Raw genomic sequence first — 18,906 nt, forward strand, 5'->3', positions numbered from 1 at the left:
CTGGAACTTCCCTTCTCCTAGGGACCACCCAGTTACAGTAGGACATTTTAGCTTAATTTACAGTTCTCTCCCTCTTTCCCTGTGTTATTCCTTTACCTTTCTCCTTATAAATAAATCCATTATTTAACCTTTTTGAGTGTGTCCATAATACGATTGAATCATAAGTGCGTGGGTGAAGACCTATAGACGGGCAACCCAATTCATATTGGGGTGCCCTATAACACAACCACTATGGAAAACTGTGGAGGTTCCTCAAACTACTAAAAATGCAGCTTTCATATGACAGCAATTCACTCCTAGGAATCTACCCAAAGGTCACAAAAGCATTAATTCAAATAGACAATTGCACCCTATATTTAAAGGGAGTAATATTTACAATAGGTAAGTGTCGGAGACTCTTTGTACCCCGATCAGAGATTACTGGGGGGGCAAAACAGGCAGGGTCTCAAGATGGGAACGGCTTTGGCAAGCAGAGATTCCTAAAAGGGGAAAAAGGGGAGCGGGTGCGAGGAAGACACAGGAGTCGGAGTTCGTTGCAAGTCTTCAGGTTCTGCTGTCAGCAGAAGTTTATTTTATAGATTTTAGGCAAGCAATTAACATATGAATTGAGCTGAGATCACAATCTTTTTTTTCTGAGAGCAGTTTGGGGTCGTATAGACCTTCAGCTAAGATTATAACATTATTGACCTATTAAAATTAAGATAAGTCCATAAAATTTAAAGCTAATATTTTTTAGTGATGGTTGGCTAAAAATAAAATTCCTTTAGAACTAAGATGCTACTCTATGACCTTCATTTTACCAAGACTTCTTAGAGGGTAAGGTAAAGTTGAGGATTAGGGTGGAGACTAAGTGGAGATGTGAAAGATAGAGTAAAATTGTGGCCTAGGGTGGAGTAATTCTCTTGTAAGTCAATCACAAAGAGTTACAGCAAAGTTCCTCAAAAGCTGAATAGAGGAGTTAGGTGAAGTTCCTTATTTGAAAACTAGATAATAGAAAACTTTAACAGTTCTTTAGAAACTGAGTAGGATTGTGAGACTGTAGAGAGATGAGATTTGGGTTCTCGTCAGGGCAGTAAAAGAATTCTGATTATTCTAAGACTGCCTACTCTTTTTTGTTATAATTGTTTTTATTAATCAGCCAGTAGTAATATTTTTGATTCCAAGAGGACTTTCCCATCCTGGGGCAGTGCTTGCTCACCTGAGCCAGGCAACACCTTATGAGGCTGAGGCAGTCCAGTAGAAAACTGATGGTTGCTTAGAAGATTTTGATTATACAAAAAAGGGGGGTCATAACATGAGCTAGCTAATTCTGATTTTTCAGAGAATTTCTACTCCATCCAGACCATGTCTGACGACAGAAATTGCATAGCTTGTGTCAGGTAAGATTGTTAGCGTCCAAGAACTTGATTACCGCGAAAGACAGAGCGTCACGCAAGAATGCAATTCGCAAAGTAGAGTTTATTGGGCTGGCTAGCCAGGGTCAAGCCGTTCCCTGCTGGACACGCAGGATTCAGGCAAGACCCCGACCAAAGGAAAGTCAGGGAATATATTGGCCTTGTTGGCCGTTACATACATCAGAGCCCGCACAGATTCAATTTAGCAAATGGATTCAAAGATTAACAGATGTCACAGTCTGGGTCACAGTTAAACCACTCAATACAGGTTTCTAGGAATAGATGTCTCATTTCCTGATGCTTTTAGATCCAATCAGCCTGGGCCACACCACTCCCATTATCCGAACAATTTTAAATGTACATTGTCCCTCTTCAACCTATCCTGCATTCTGGGGAGTGGGTGTTTGCATGGGCTAGTCTAGTTTTGCTCAGGCCTGCTGCATTCCAGTGGGAGGGTGGGTGCTTGCCTGGGCTAGTCTAGTTTTGCTCAGGCCTGCGTTACTTCCTCCATTCCTTCAAGATATGGAAACAACTCAAATAGTCAAAACTAGATGACTGGATCAAGAAGATGTGGTGTGTGTGTGGAATACTATTCAGCAATCAAAAAGACAGATCATACAATTCAGAACAATGTGGATGAAGTTGGAAGGAATTATGCTCAGTGAAATAAGTCAGAAGGAAAAAGAAAAATATCGGATAGAACCAAGTAAGGGACTGTTACAGGGCACCCCAATGTGAATTGGGTTGCCTGTCTGTGGGTCTTCACCCGTGCGCTTACGATTCAATCGTATTATGGACACACTTCAAAAGGTTAAATAATGGATTTATTTATAAGGAGAAAGGTAAAGGGATAACCCAGGGAAAGAGGGAGAGAAACACAGGTTAACTAGGATGTCCTACCAGTTCTGCTGACGTGGACTCCACCGGCACACTGAAAACCGATTGAGCACCAAAATGATCAGCTGCGAACCACCAGGCCAAGAGAGCCCCAGAGCCCACGTGTCCAGTTTTATCCCCACCTGGCTGCTCAGCTCCGCCCTCACGTCCCTGCGTGCTTCTTCTTGGTACTGATGGGATTTGGAGTTCCAGCATCGAGTGGGGGCGGAGTCCATGAAACCTGTATCTGTTACAGGACCAGGAAAAAAAATTATAATAAATAAAAAAATAAAGTTAATAGGCAACTATTAATTGGAGATGCTCTGTAGGGGAGAGGGAGGAAAAAGGATTAAAGCAGAAAAGGGAATGTGTTCTTAAACATGGAACTATGGTTATGGTGCAGGGGTGAATTTGTGATGGGAATTATTAGGGAACTACACCTGAAAGGAAAAAGTAGACATTGCATAAAAAGGAAGAATGATGTAATATATATATATATAATTATAAAAAAATATGTGTCAGAAAAATAAATGCAATGATTTAATATCTATAAAAATAATTTAACAGAAAGCAGCTTTTTTATTACATGATAGAATTTGGAAGGGTGGATTTGTGGTAGAGCTACAATAACCCAATAATAACTGACAGAATCTAAACCCTCCCTTAAACTGCAATTGTACTTTTATACCACAATATTAAAGTCTGAGCTTTCTCCTAAGAGGCACTTCTTTTTCCTTTACGGGTGTTTTTATTCTTTCCTCCAAAAGGGGAGACAGAGCAAATGATACTAGTCATTACACTCATCTTGGGAAAGCACTTCTGATGTCTAATTCAGTCTACTTTTGAACTGAATATTCTCTAATCTAAAGGTTAACTATAAATTGAAGCACTATTAACAATACTTCCATAAATTTATAAGGGAAAGGAGGAGGGAGGTAAAAGATTAGATAACATATACACAAATATATGTATGCAGATAAAAATAAGAACAAAAATGTATGACTGCTATAATCTTGCTTTTGTTAGTAATCAGAAGAGAGAAGGTAGTATTTATTACTTCCTTTCCCAACTACTGCTGCAAATTCACTCTCATCCAGCATCTCAACTGATTAAGGTTTTGTGTGTGCTTGCTTTTTTCTCTAGTTGGTTGTGGAAGTAAGGGTAGGAATGGGGTGAACTAAGAATTTATTCTTGAAGAATGTAAATCATACAAAATCTTATGTTAATAAAGATTTTACTGAGGTATAACTTACATGTAATACAAACATTTAAGTGTACATTTCAGTGAATTTTGATAATTTACACACAACCACCATAATTAAGATACAGATTATGTATATTACCCTCAAATTTCCCTTGTGATCTACCAGGTAATCCCATGTACCACCAGGCCAAATTAATCATCCATCCCAATCCTTATAGATTAGAGAGTTGGATATAACTTGAATAATAGTTAAACAGTACTCTTGTATTGACTACTTTCTTGCTTTCTTCACCTTCGAAAATAGCAATGCAGCAACTCATAGTAGAGTAATGCCTAGTCTCAGTTCTCTCCAGCATATTTTACAGATAATTCTGCACCCACCAATACTCTATGTTGAACTGGTGGCTCTGACTATTGGAATACAAACTGTATTTGGCTACTTTCACTCAGTTGTTTTTTTGAGTCATTTATATTATTTTATGTATGAATACCTTATACTTTGTTGTTGCTGAGTAGTGTTGTATTATATAAACATCAACATTTGTAGCAGCCCAAATGCCCCAAAGTAGATGACTGGATACATATTATGTACATATACACAATGGAATATTACTCAGCAACCAAAAAAGAGAAACACATGTCTTTTGCAGCAACTTGGATGGAGCTGGAAAAGATCATGCTTAGTGAGATAAGCCAGAAAGAGAAAGAAAAATACCGGATGGTTTCACTCATAGCAGGAGTATAATGGACCAGGCGAGAAAATAACAAAAATAATGAACAACCAGATACCAGAGACATTCTGTGGGGGTGGAGTGGGGAATGGGATCAAAAATTGTGGGGGGAGGGAAGTACACTGGACTATGGTGATGGCACACAGGTGATTTGGTGATAGGAAGCCCATGGGGATTACAACTGAGATGGAAAAATGCACAAAATGATGTAAAAATAAACTATTATTTTATTTTTTAAAAAAGTTTTGCCCATTTTAAACTTTAAAAAAAAAGAGAGAGATATTTATTTATGCATACTAGAGCTAGGGTATAGGCCAGAGATGCAAGGGGCATGCAAGGATTCACCAGTGTCCGAGTGGGGAGCAGGAAATGCAGATTAACTGAAATATACTGTTGAGGGGAGAATTGGGCAAGACAGGAGATGTCTGCTGCTCCATGTCAGTCACCTCCCTGACTGGGGATTAAATTTGTACTGCAGTGGCTGTGGGTAGCTTCATAGTGATGCATCTTAACCTCTTGTGCCACCACGGGGGTCCCTTAAACCATTCTTAAACATTACTGAATTAAAAATTCCTTATATTTTATAAATAAGTTCTGTAACAGAAAGATAATTTGAAAACATTTCCCACTGTGTGACTTATCTTCTCAGTATCTTAATATTGTTTTTAAAGAGGTATAAATTTTCATTTTGATGAAGCATGATTTATTAGATTTTTCTTTTGCATATTCAACATTTGGTGTGTGGCTAAGAAATATTTGCTTAACTCAAAGTGAGCTTTCTCCTATGTTTCCTTTTAGAAGTTTTACAGTTTTAGGTTTTACGTTTAGGTCAATGATGTACTTTGAGATAGTTCTTGTGTATGATAATGGGCTATTATTATTGTCTATGCATGCCCAGACTTTCCAGCATCATTTGTTAAAAGAATAGCCTTTTAACAAATCCCTTAAATTGCCTTTAAGTGTTTGTTGAAAAACAGTAGACTGTGTATAACTATAGACTCAGAGGTCATAGTCCTAGACATCCTCTTGTCCAATGTCTGAGATGATTGTGTTTCTATTTTGGGGTTTCTCTAGTTTTTAAAGCATCCGTTACAACAGATCTCTAGCATTGGAATTGCAAAGCCAGAGTGCAATCATTTTAAATTTTGAATGGTCACTTCTATGATATTTTCAGTCACTTGCAAACTGACAATATAGTTCAGAAGCCACAAGACCCCTGGATTAGAAATAAAATAGCATGTTATTCACAGCCAAAGCAATAGCCAGAAGGTCAGTATACATACATGGATCTTAGAGTGGGACTGGTAAGCCTTGCACTTGCAACCCAGTCAAGAAGCCTGGGCCCAGCAATTCTATTAGCATAGAGCCAATTCAGTATGTCACAGTAAACAAGTCTGTCCTCCACCTGGGTCACAGGGTAGACTGAGGGTTCCCTAATCACTTAGCCACCTGTATGAGTAGCTATGGACACTACTCAGCATCAGGAGACAGACAGTTAAGGCTTGCAATTAAAAAATTGCAAGGGATCATAATCAGAAAAACAGCACAGGGACACTCAGGGCCTGTGGCTGATTGCTTTCCAAACAATATACAGAAACATTTCTCTTTCCTGCCTTCAGAATTGTGTGGGGAAGAGTTTTGTGTCTGAAAGTCTTCATTGTCAAATGTTATCAATCTTTATAATTTTAACCCTTTTGATGGGTGAAAGATGACACCTTTTGGTGTTATTTGTCATTTCTATTAAGAGAGTCAATCACCTTTTCTAGTGTTTATTGATAACTTGTGAAATTGTTTAAAGCTAATGCCGGCCCTTTGATGTTCCTCTTTTCATGTTGAACTTGGAGAAAACAAATAAGGAAGTGCTCCATTGTGTCACCAATGGTTCCGTGTTTGAGTGCGGTGTGATTAGACTGCTGTCTAAACATTTTGAACTGAATGATTGTGTTATTTCCTTTCTGTTTGCGTTGAGTAGATACACAGTGTTGTACGATGGCCTTTTCTCTTAGACTATTTGTTCCTGGGTTCCAAAAGAACGGACAATCAGGCACAGCCACTGTTCCTTTATGTTATACATAAGCCATTTGCCTCTCGAAGAAGGAAGTACAGTTCAAACAGCTCAACTCCTTGGAATCCCCTTAGCTAAGCGACTGCAATGCAATGCAAACAAGTCTTCCAGTTTCACAGAATGATAAGATGTGGAACTTTCCTTTTCTGTGGTCCCAAAGTTCCTAGGCTTTAGCTCTTATCTGTGGAGAAAGGGTAGGTATGTCTCTAGCAACGAATTGTGGCGTCAATTCATCAACATCCACCCTTAGTGTAAAGACCAGTATGGTATGTTTTGAAGCAGTACCAATGTCTCTCACGCGAAATTCAAGTGCTAATTTCTTTGGGATCCAGAAACCGCCGAGCCAGCCTGAAGGTACATGCTTCTAAGTACATACACACTGATTTTAGAGTATAGGTGGAAAATTTAAAAACAAAAATACTGAATTACTAATTCCTAAGTATCTGGGCGTCCCACTTTCCAGCAGGTGTTCCCTCTGCATGTCCCCCCACCTCCTCCTCCCGTGGGCTCAGCCTGCGCAGCGCACCCAACCCGGTCAGCGCTCAGGGCGAGGCGGAGGCTGGTGGGGGCCTATCCCCGCCCGCGCGCCCGCCCCCGGCCACGCCGAGCCAATGGCCGCCGGGCGCTCCCGCCCCGCCCGTACCCCGCGCGGGTTCTGCACCCGGTAGCAGGCGGCATCTCTGCGGTTCGCATTCCGGGTGCGGGGCAGGGAGGCGTCTGGCCATGGCGTCCCCAGCGACTGGCGCGGTGGTGATCGTTGGCAGGTAAACGGCCCCGAGTCGCCGCGCCCCTGCCTCCGGGAGGTGCCGGGCCGCCTTAGCCGGCGCTCAGGCCTGCGCGTCGCAGCCTCGCTGGGCGCCGGGGCCTGTCCCGCGCGACGGGGACATGGCGTGGCGGGCGCCAGTCTACCTCCCTCGGGGCTCCCCGCAGGCGCCCCCTACCCCCGGCCCCGGATTGCGCCCTCGCGGCCACGTAACGCCGGGCTCGAACGGCTGTTGTCTTTCACTTTTTGGGGTTTCACAGCCGCTGGGAAAGCGAACGGCGCGGCTGCGCTGGCCGCGCCCGGTGCGATTCGGGGTACCAGCCCGCCAGCAAGTACCGACAGGACTGCGAGCCATTTCTTGTAACCGAATAAAGTCTGGGAACGATTCTACAGAACTGTATTCTGATCCATTGCATTTTACGGAGGGTGAAAACTGAGATTAAGTGATTTGCTGCAGGAAACGATCTGGGTCGAGTCCAGCCGGACTTCCGAGGCGCGCCCGGGACGAGATCCCTGCGGAGCAGGGGTGCGGCAGGCCGGTCCTGAGGGTGCAGCTCCGCGGAACTGGCGCCCAGAGACACAGCGGCGTCCCCATCGTGTGGGGAAGGCGCTATTTGCAGAAGGGAACTCTGGATGTGGTTGCTAGGGTTGTTAGTGTAACAGCCTAATCTCTGTCCAAATGTTTGTGGTTTGCATTTCCACTCCCCCCACCCCCTTTGTTGAAAACTCTTGCTATTTTCATTTTTTAGAAAAGGCATTTATTTATGTGTGCCTTTCCTTTGGCAAGTTGCAGACTTGTTAACTCCTGTTGATAGAAACACCTTTTTTGAGGCCGTGGGGGAAGTAGCCATGCGCCCTGTCATGAGGTGTGGGGCCTGCTAGAGAACAAGTGTCAGGGTTTTTCCTTTAGAACTCACTGAAGGAAAGAGTGAGGGTATTTTTTCTCATCATTCTTTTGCTCACAGTGCAGTGGAATGAACTATGTGCCCTTGTCCCTTCTAGGTACTTGGCTGCCTACTGAAGGAATATTAAAAAAAAAATACTATGTACTTTGCACTATTATGTTGATTATGCTGGCCTTGCAGTTCAGTTTTCAGGGTCATGGGCCTGAGCAGTATTCTGCTCACACCTCAATAAATGATAAGTAAAGCTTGTAACCCTGCCATTGGGGTGGGAGGGAGATATTGAGGAAGGAGGGAAGGACTGGAGAGGGGGTGTCATTTGTTTCAGATTCCTAGAGTGAGGATGTTAGGGAATTAGGTGGGCAAACTTTATTTACAGGAATTAGCACAGGATGGAAGGGTCCTGTCTGTCCCTACTCCTTCAGCACCCCAACAAACACCACTTCTGCTTCTAGTATGGTGCTTTTCTCTCCTCTCTCTCTCCACACCTTCCTTTCTCCCCTCTCAAATGCTCTTTCCTGGCTCCCTTGGTGATTCTAAGGAACAGCCATTTCAAACAAAATGGGCCTGAAAATGTAAATTATTGATAATTTGCTAAAATTCAAAATTTAATTTTTTATTTCAATAGAGCAAAATACTTATATTTCAATTTTAGGAATACAAAATGCCCAATAAGGACATTTAAAAAAAAAGATTTATTTATTTATGCATACAGAACTGGGGTGCAGGCCAGCACTGCAAAGGCAGTGAGAGGATCACCAGAGACAGAGCTGGGAGCAGAATAGACAGATCTCCGAAGTTCACTGATGAAGAGAGCAGCAGGCAGGTCAGGAGAGGTCTGCCCTGCCATGTGGATCGCCTCTGGGACCAGGGATCGAACTCTCACTGAAGCAGCTGTCTACTAGCTTGCTGTGCTGCCTCCCAAACAGTTCCACCAGGGAGAGCCCAGGACATTGTTCATGTCAATTTCCAGATTCCCTCTTAAAAATACTTGTTAGAAAGTCTCTAATCAGTTCTCCTTGATCTTTTCATAAAAGCTACTGTTCTGGCCCTCCCTGGTGGCGCAGCGGGTTAAAGCACAGCGCTGAGAAGCTACAGCCACTTCTGCATGAGTTTGATTCCGGCCTGCCCCGGAGGTGACCACATGGTGGGGCAGACCTCTCCTGACCCGCCCCCTGCTCCCCTCAGCAGTGTACTTCATCCGTCAGTCTGGTCTGATCCCCACTCTGTCTCTGGTGAAGCCTCTCGCCGTCCCTGAGCCTCTGACCTGTACCCCAGTTCTGTATGAACAAATAAAATCTTAAAAAAAAAAAGCTACTGTTCCTCAGGGCCACTTAGGTTTCCTGTGAGCATCAGGGTGAGACCTTCACGATAGTAGGCTTGGGAGAGTCAGGGTGAATTTTTGAAGAATTAAGGAAAGAAAATCCTGGGGCTGAAGAACAAAAAGACAGAAAAATATTTGGTACTGACACCTTTAAAGAAATGGGAGTAGAAATGACATTTAAGTGATGTTTTCAGTTTTTCTTTTCTGGGAGGGACTTAACTCTGTAACGGTGTTTCTGGGTAACTGAATTCTACATTCTTTTGTATACTGCAGTTTGCTTAGTTAAATTTGAGGGCTTGAACTTGTTTTAAAATAGGGAACAGGAGCTACTCACCCCGTTGAGGCAAATCCACATTTGTCTTATTCCTGGTGCCTTATGTGTCCACTCTCTCTTGCCCTGCTTTTCTCTCAGCATATTCATTTAGGACTGAGCTTAGGGCTTATCTCCTCCAGAAATTTTGCTTCTGGCATCTTCTCCTCAGGGTAAAAATTGTATCATCACAGATTGTATGGCAGCTATGCCGAATAGACAGGTGTTTAAGTGTTTTTAATAGAGATTGCACTTAATTGAGATTACAATGTGAAGGGCTTCCTAGGATGTTGCTTTATTTTATTTACTTGTTTTTTAAAAAGATTCATTTGTTTATACATACAGAACTGGGGTACAGGCCAGCAGTGCAGGGACAATGAGAGATTTACCATAGAGTAGGGAGCAGAACAGGCAGATTGAGGAAGTATACTAAGTATGCTAAGGGGAGCAATGAGTGAAACAAGTCTGCGGCTCTGTGTGGATCACCTGCGAGGGTTCGGGGGGAAGAGGGAATCAAACTCCTGGTCATGGCCAGCTTTGCAGTGCCGTGCTTTAACCTACTGTGCCACCAGGGAGGGCCCAGATGTTGCTTTATATCAAATAATTAATTCATAAACACCAACATTCATTTCCTTCAATTCTAAAATTTAACTTTGAGTTGGCAATGTACATTTTGTAGGAACTTTAGGCCTGAATTTTTTCCTTCTGTGTTTCTTTAGGTATTTTCCTATTTTTTTTATACACTTCTGTGCATATGCTTCTTTAAAAAAATTTTTTTTTAAATATTTATTTATTTATTTATTTATTTATGCAGATAGAACTGGGGCACAGGGGCAGGGGTGGTGAGAGGATTCACCAGAGACAGAGTGAGGAGCAGAACAGGCTGGCTGTTGAAGGACACTGCTGAGGGGAGCAACAGGCAGGTCAGGAGAGGTCTGCCACACCATGTGGGTCACCTCTGGGGCGGGGATGGAACTGGTGCTGAAGTGGCTTTAGCTTCTTAGTGCTGTGCTTTAACCCGCTGCACCACCCAGGAGGTCCCAGTATTTTCCTATTTTTGCATTGAAATACACACAGCCACAGATGTACAGAACAGACCCACTCAAACATTAAATGTACCCTTCCTAGTAAATATGAAATAGCTCTTATTGACACATACTCCATAGCCAAATAAGATCAAGAGTGCAGAAACAATTTTACTTCAATTTTTGCCTAGCAAATATAGAATAGAAAGATAATCTTAAAAATATCTAGAGTGGGCTTATTTAAAGCTAAGTTTTAATGCTAAAACTAGAATTGAGCCAATGTTATTGCTTAACTTTTCTCCCTTGCTGCTTTGCTCTTGTGTAAATGAATAAATTCATCTGTAGTAGCCCTTTCAAGTACCTACTGAAATTTATGAATTTTGAAGCTTTAAGTCAGAATGATAAGGACCTGTTCTTTGGTCCCCAGGTATCGAGGCATTCAGAAAAAGTAAGATGGGACAGGGAGCTAATTGTATTAGGGCCCATTGTAAAGAAAGTGCTGACAATAACAGAGCTGAGAGCTGACTGGAGCCACAACAGTGAACTTTCATTTTGGGGCTGTCCAACCTGATCTCTGTAACTCTACTAGTGGGTTCCACAGGGTGCGGGCTCACCTTTCCCACTTCCCCTGCTTCTCTATCTTGCACGTGCTGCCAATCCCAAAACTGTAATCATTCAACTTCAGTGACTCAGAATTTCTGTGTTAGGTCAGTTTCAGGAAAGGAACTATGATTGACTCAACTCCTCTCTGCTGGTAAGCCCATTGATTGGCTTCTACAGGTCAAATGTTTTACATTCAATCACCAGGGATGGGATATGTGTGTGGGAGAAGGGGTGCTGCTGGTTCCCAGGGGCAGCTTTTCTCTTGGTCTTGTTGAGGAATATGGGTGACAGAGGCAATGAGATTTACTATAAGTACTTTATTACTCATTATATGGGATATAAACTAATTTTTTTCTCACTTTTTTATTGTAAATATTTTAAATATATTAAATACTCAATACATACAAAATGTTTAATAATGAACAAAAATAAATGATACTGGTTCTCTCTCCCTTCTCTTTTTGTCCCATTTTCTAGTGGAGACTTCAATAAATCAAGAGACAGAGAATGGCCTAGATAATCAGTAATCAGACCCTGGTTTACAAATGTAGCACTGAAAATATGGTCACTAGAAATCTTAAAACTGCTAATAGAGTTGTTTACTGAATGGTTCCACTAATAGATACTAAAGCAAGTCTTTAGTATCCAAGAGTAAGTGAACTCTACCACTGATGAGATGAATACCATTTTATGCCTGAGACAAATACAACCCAACCAATCAGTTCCAATTTATGAAGTAAGCATGTAACTCACCAGTTCGATATGCCAATAACCTGGCCTGAACCATGCAGTGCCTTGCAATTTCTTGTCGCAAAATTTGATTGTGAGTTTCATTAATCTGTTCAGTATTGCCACAGTAAAATCCTACTGTTTATAGCTGGGCACACTGGAGGCTACTGTGGCCAAAAGTATGATAAGCTCTTTCATGTTTTGCCCTAGATTGCTAAAGTATGGGTTTTCACACAGGTTCTCCAAAGCTATAGTCATCAGTATTTGCTTATGCATGTCTTCATTTGAAACCAAAAATAACATTTCATATTCTTTTATTCTTTCTGGTTTACATTCAGAATAAAAGTCATTGTTAGCATCCGTCAATGTTTTTGTAATTTTTTTTAATAAAGTCACATTTGTAAGAGGTCTCCTCTACAAACTGCACCATATAACACACCAAAGGCTGCAGTAAGACACACACATGGGCCCAACTATTTGACTTCAATCTTTCCACTGCTTTGGCATCTAACTTTGCATTTTTCAGAATTAGAAGCCTCAGTAAGCAAACTTATTTCTGAATCAGCAGGCCAATATGAAATTCAGTTAACTCAGGCTGATTGAAATAGTTATTTCATATGATCACTTTCTGGAAGTTTTTCCATTTATAGCTTAAGGACACTGCCATCCCCAAATTAAAGATTTGGTGTAAATAAAAACAGTTCATCCTCAAAACATGTTTAAAACCTCTGTTCATTTACAATCATTTTCAAACAAGCAGAACAAGGTTCTCTGGGAAAATAAAGATCACAGTTTTTCAGCCGTGACCCATGTTTAATAACGGCAATGTTCCAAGCATGTAAATCTTCACTAGAACAGTGGAGACCAACAATTTTCATGTTTTTCACTGCAAGACCTGTTTTCTTCACTCTCAGAACAAATCACGAAATCTCCAGGAATGTACGTCAGAATCATCAAGGTAACATTTTCAAAATATATAAGCTTAGTCTCCATTCCACACCCAATGAATCAGAATCTCTGCTTTTTGTCATTAACTACTCTGGGCATCTTTTCATTATCGTCTAAGGGTCCATGTTTTCCTTCTTCCTTTTCCTGAGATTTCTGTCTTTGGGCTTCTACTGTTGGGAAGAGTTCCATCCAGAGACTAAGCAGTATGAAAAGGCTGAAGGTTGACTTTAGAAAGCCTTGGTATTTGAACCGTCATGCTTCCAGTCAGGCAGGTGCCCACTGTTCGCCAGCCCTCCTCCCCCCCCAGACTCACCAGGTTTTGTATTTGCTCTGCTTCTTTTTTTTTTTCTTTTACAAAGTTTATTTTTATATTGTTTTGTACCTTTTTTTTTCATCTCAATTGTAATCCCCGTGGGTTTCCCATCACCAAGTCACCCGTGTGCCATCACCATAATCCCGTGCATTTCCCTCCCCATCCCCCCGTTTTTGATCCCATTCCCCGCTCCACCCCCGCAAAATGTCTCTGGTATATGGTTGTTCATTATTTTTGCTATTTTCTCGCCTGGTCCATTATACTCCTGTTATGAGTGAAACCGGTATTTTTCTTTCTCTTTCTGGCTTATCTCACTAAGCATGATCTTTTCCAGCTCCATCCAAGTTGCTGCAAAAGACATGTGTTTCTCTTTTTTTGAGTAATATTCCATTGTATATATGTACCACATCTTTTTTATCCAGTCATTTACTTTTGGGCATTTGGGCTGCTTCCATGTTTTTCCAATTGTAAATAAAGCAGCAGTAAACATGGAGGTGCAGGTATGTTTTTCAATCAGTGTTTTTGTGTCTTTTGGGTAGATACCTAGGAGTGAGGTTGCTGGGTCCTAGGGAAGCTCCATGCTTAGCAGTTTGAGGAAACTCCAAACAGTTTTCCATAGTGGTTGTACTAGTTTGCATTCCCACCTGCTGCTCTGCTTCTTACACCCGATGCTCTGCTTCTTTCATCCCAATCCTAGTGGCTTCTGATGACCAGGAAACCCCTTGCTGTCAGGCCTGATCTTAACCCCAGCGACTCCATTGCTCGCCACCTCTCAGCAACTTTCTCTAACTTTTTATTATGAAAATTATCAAACAGAAAATTTGAATATATAGAAAAGGTTACCCACACAATCACTTCTGTATCTGATAATTGTCGAAAATTGGCTATAATTGCTTTATCTGTATATAATTTATTCAACAAATTCTGAATATTAGTTTTTTGGGGAGTAATATAATGAATATGGTTGTGTTCATATGAGTCTAAAATAAATTCTGAAAGTAAAGTTCCTAGGTCAAATATTATAAAACGTATAGTTTTGATTCAGGGTCTGGGGCAGCTTCCAGATATTTTACACCAGTTGATATTCCCCAGTAGGTTGTGAGTGACCATTCCCCCTAACTTCAACCAACTCTGAGCATGGTCAGTTTTTTAAGTCTCTTCCATTTGATATATATTTTATTTGCTGTAACTCGACTAAGGGAATAGAATATATTTTTAGGTTAGTTTATTCATATACTTTATTTAGGTTTCCTTCCCCATTTATGTTGGTATGTTCAGCTTTTACTTCTGGATTTATAGGAATTTTGTAGATTTGTATATTATAAATATTTCCTCCTGGACATTTGTCTAAAGTTTTTTTGGGTCATAAACAAAGTGACTACGATCAGTTAGTTCATTTGGTAACCAATATTCAAACATGAGAGCCATGGTGGCTTGTAGATTGTAAAAATGTCTCACGGAAAGGTTGGAAACAGTTTCTTAAATTTGTAGGTGAAGAACTCTAGCCTATTTGGAGATGTGGCTTATTTCTCTATGGTCCCAGGGTAGTGTTACTGGCTTCCCAAACAGGAATTCTTTCCATTCATTGAAATCCAATGACAATAATGAGGGGTGGGTAGCAGAGCAACATCTTTACTGTCTGGCTGACAATAGAGAACTGGGAGCAGATGTTGCAAAGCACTTTTTCTCCCCAGGCTTGGGTTGAGGTTATGACTTTGGGGCAGGCAGTGTTTCCACATACCTGGTGTTGTGGGTGGCAGTAAGTTAACACATTTTTCTGTTACATGCCTTACACAGGTGGCATGTCTCATTATAATGTTAAGTCTCCTTCCTGGTATAAATTTTAGTGTTATAATGAAGCAAAAGTGCACCTTTAGGGACTCTTGTCTCCCTCTGAGAGCTAATTTGGGCCAGATATTTCTTAGTTTCAGCTGTTAATATTTATTTTCCTGTAGTTTCATATAGTTAGGGATGTACCCTTTTTTGGTAACACTTTCCTTACCTAGGCAGCTGCCACAGTAGCAAAGTAGAAGCTTTAATTAAGGCCCCATAACAAAACTAGTAAGGTAAAAGAATTGTGTAAGTCAATTATTTAAGTCACCACTAGCCATTAGAAAAATAATGCGAGGCAACTATGTAATTAAGTTTCTAGTTGTTACCTAAAGAAATTGAAACAGGTGAAATTAATTGTAATGATACATCTATTTAACATAAATTTCCAAAGTAGTAGTATTTCAACAAGTAGCATATAAAATATTATCAGTGAAGTAGTTGGGAATTTTTTTTGGTACCTCCTCAAAAATTCATTGTAGTTCATCTTACTTTAGATTTGCCATGTTTTAAGTGGAGGAACTGTATTAGGCTTTCACACTGGCATTGTCAGTGTAAACAATGCTATAATTTTTGTTCACCAGGCAGGCAGATCTTCAGAGAGCTTCTTCCTCCCGGTCTTTTGTATCTCACCCAGGAATGTAGGCTCATTTGAGAGCTACTTACATTTATTTTCAAAAGGCAAGTCAAGTTGTGCAAGGAGCTCTACTTAATGAGATGACTCTGTTGCGTTTGCTTTTGTGGGAAGCCTTTTCTGTAAGAGCAGTAACAGCAGTTTGGCCTTTTATAAAAAAGTCCAGTGCAGGCACCTCTTCCTCTACTTTTGTCAGCCTGCCAGCCACTTCTGGAACCCGTGCCACACATTTGCATTTCCTTTTTGCTTTTCACTGATACTCTCAAATTTCATTGTGTGGCTGACAGAGGATATAAAGGGACCTAATAAATAGAGGGGCTGCTGCTGCTGAGGCCACCCTAGAGATCAAGGGGAGCTCCCAACCTCAAGGTAGAGAGAGAGCAGTGACAGGGCCTGGTGATTATACCAGGTGAAGGATTCTACATGTTTTGATGACAGTAGTCATCATGTAGGGGGCTTGGCATTTTCTTAAACCACAAATCGAAAGTAAAATATTTTTTTACTAAAAAATATTTAATGAATTATATTATACATATAGCAATGTGAAGAAATCATTTCACAGCTCAGTGATTATCACAGAGTGAACATACCACCATAACTTCACTGTGAAAAATGGGGGCACCATGTATGTTAATTAATTGTTCTTTTAACTAACCACCTATAATTTGCAAATTATAAGGCCCATTCTAGGAGCAGTTCAAGTACGCACACACACACGTGTGTGTGTGTGTTTGTGCGTTTGAAGAAGGGAAAGCAAAGAAATCTTCATACAGGGACTGCTTTCTTTCAAATTCTGACCTGTCTCCTTTTTCCTTTGGATCTAGAATAGCTCTGTCCAATAGAACTTTCTACAAAGATGCAAATTTCCGTAAATACATTTGCCCTGGATGGTAGTAACCACTGTCACATGAACTGAATATTAAAATTTAATTTTATTTTTTGTTTATATCACATACTTTATATGTTGCCATATATTTTATGATATACATTTATATACTTATAAGTTGTAAATATATTTGTATTGAAGGTAGCTGAATGTGTCTAGAGTATACCAAAGTAGACAGTGTAGGTTTGGAGCACTGAGAGTTAATAACAAATTTGTGCATAAATATTATAAAAATTATAAAATACATTAGTTGTTGGGTCCTCCCTGGTGGTGCAGCAAGTTAAAGCACAGCACTAAAAATACATTAATTGTTAACAATTTCAATAGAATAGAAGAATATGGGATAAAATCTGTGTAATCCTGCTCTTTTCTTCAGAAATTGAGTAGAGGTGATTTCAGTTGTTCTCACTGTTTTTTTTTTTTAACAAAGGGCTTCACATAAGAGTGTAACAAGATCCCTCTTAATGACCCTTGTGTATATTAAAGGCTTAGCTCAAGTGAGCCTTGTGTGAAAGCTTTGAGGCTTGAATAGCACTTCTGTGGCATTAGCAGGATTTTCAAGCCAATAGGTGGCATACTAAGCTCTTCCCTTGTTACTTGAGTCCAAGCCTAACAGAGTTGTGGGGATTATAACTACCTCTGGTATGTTTAGAACCTGAACTGTAAGTCAGCTGAATTAGTAGACAACAGGGAAGGGAAGATGAGTGCCTGGAACAGCTACCTGGTGGTTAATAGGCACTCTTGTTTTCAGTGAATGACTGACCTTCATATTAACTCCATGGAAAGAGGCTCTTGACCATTATCTAGTTATCTATTACTAGGTGGTTACAACTTCTTTTGGTTGCCAGGAGCTAAGTAACATTATCAAGTCTCTACAGTGTGCCCGAATTCAAAGTTGAGCAAGATATTTCCTGGTGCTTGGTGCTTACCCTATTGAGCAAGCAAACAAAACGAAGTTCATACTACTGATAACATTGCTTTTTAAACTCTACAAAATTCACTATGTTTTTTATCATGTACTGAGATATCCAGGGTTAAAGGTTCAACAGTTCAAAAATAACAAATGAGAGACCTAGAAATTAGGGTGGAAGCATCTGGCATTTGCTTTACCTGCAGTGCCATCCACGCCCCAGTGTGCATGCTCGTATAAAGTGGTGCCAGAGGTGGAGTATTTCTAGGGCTGGTTGCAGAGGATACACTGCCTCAAGAAAGGACCTCTGGGTGGCCAAGGTTACCTTTTGAAATGTCCAGGAGAACAAATAGACAGGTGGGGAGGCTTGGAAAGGGACCGCTGGAACTGAGATTGGAACATTAGGATGTATTTTCTTCTAGTACAGTTAGGGGGTTAATGCCTAGTTATCCTTTGCTGAAGTAGGAAGCCTTGTCTAAATCCAGGAAAGCATTTTTACAAACTTTGTGGTCAGATACACATAACAAAACTTGCTATCTGAATCACTTTTAAGTGTCACTTCAGTAGTAGGGACATTTATATTGCTGTGCAACCAATCTTCACACATTTTTTTCTTCTTGTAAGACAAACTCTGTATCAAATAAGTAACTTCACACCACTTCCCTCTTTCCAGCTCCTGGCTATGACTGTTTTGTTTTGCATCTCTGTGGATTTGGTTACTCTAGGTACCTTATATAAAGGGAACCATACAGTATTTATCCTTTGTCACTTTCTCACTTCATATATCATGACCTAAAGGTCATCTCTATTTTACCATTGTCAGAATTTCTTTAAGATATATTTATGTATGTATACAGAATCGGGGTACAAGCTAGAAGTGCAGGGGTAGAGAAAGGATTTCCTAGTGACAGAGTGGGGAGAAGAATAGGCAGATTGATTAAGTACACTGCCGAGGGGAGCATTGGATGAGTCAGGAGAGGTCTGCCACACCATGTGGGGCACCTCCGGGGCTGGGATCGAACTTGCACTGAAGCAGCTGTGGCTTGTTTATAGTGCTGTACTTTAACTTGTTTCACCACCAGGGAGGGCCCATGTGCCAGAATTTCTTTCCTTTTAGTCCTTAATAGTTAGAGATCACTTTTCTAAACGCATATGCTGAAATTAGACAGTCATTCCTTGCATCCAGAGGTGGATTTCTCAGCAGATTGGATAAATTCTCAGACTCAGCCACTGGTTCCATTCATGTGGAACATATATATTACACATATCTCTTCAAGCATGTTTATTAGTCCGTAGGTCCCCTCAGAGGAAATCTGTGCTATATATATATTTTTTAAAGTTTATTTTTACATCATTTTGTACATTTTTTTTTCCATCTCAATTGTAATCCCTGCGGGTTTCCCATCACCAAATCACCCGTGTGCCATCACCATAGTCCCATGCATTTCTCCCCCCCCCC

At 40.8% G+C, this 18,906-nt stretch overlaps 1 protein-coding gene and 1 pseudogene across 1 annotated transcript in view; one reads left to right on the plus strand and one right to left on the minus strand.

Moving 5' to 3' along the window:
- Positions 1-6,921: 6,921 nt before the first annotated feature.
- The window catches only part of CRYL1 (crystallin, lambda 1), a 160,006-nt gene continuing 148,021 nt past the window's right edge, over positions 6,922-18,906 (plus strand). Inside the window, exon 1 of the mRNA XM_004680358.2 lies at positions 6,922-7,034. Within this exon, the coding sequence (XP_004680415.2) occupies positions 6,994-7,034 (41 nt within the window). The 5' untranslated portion in view covers positions 6,922-6,993. The remainder of the gene's footprint in view (positions 7,035-18,906) is intronic.
- LOC101635663 lies at positions 11,916-14,615 on the minus strand (annotated as a pseudogene).

Source organism: Condylura cristata, unplaced genomic scaffold (assembly GCF_000260355.1).
Source record: "Condylura cristata isolate star-nosed mole 26May11 unplaced genomic scaffold, ConCri1.0 scaffold00010, whole genome shotgun sequence".
NCBI classification, from domain to species: domain Eukaryota; kingdom Metazoa; phylum Chordata; class Mammalia; order Eulipotyphla; family Talpidae; genus Condylura; species Condylura cristata.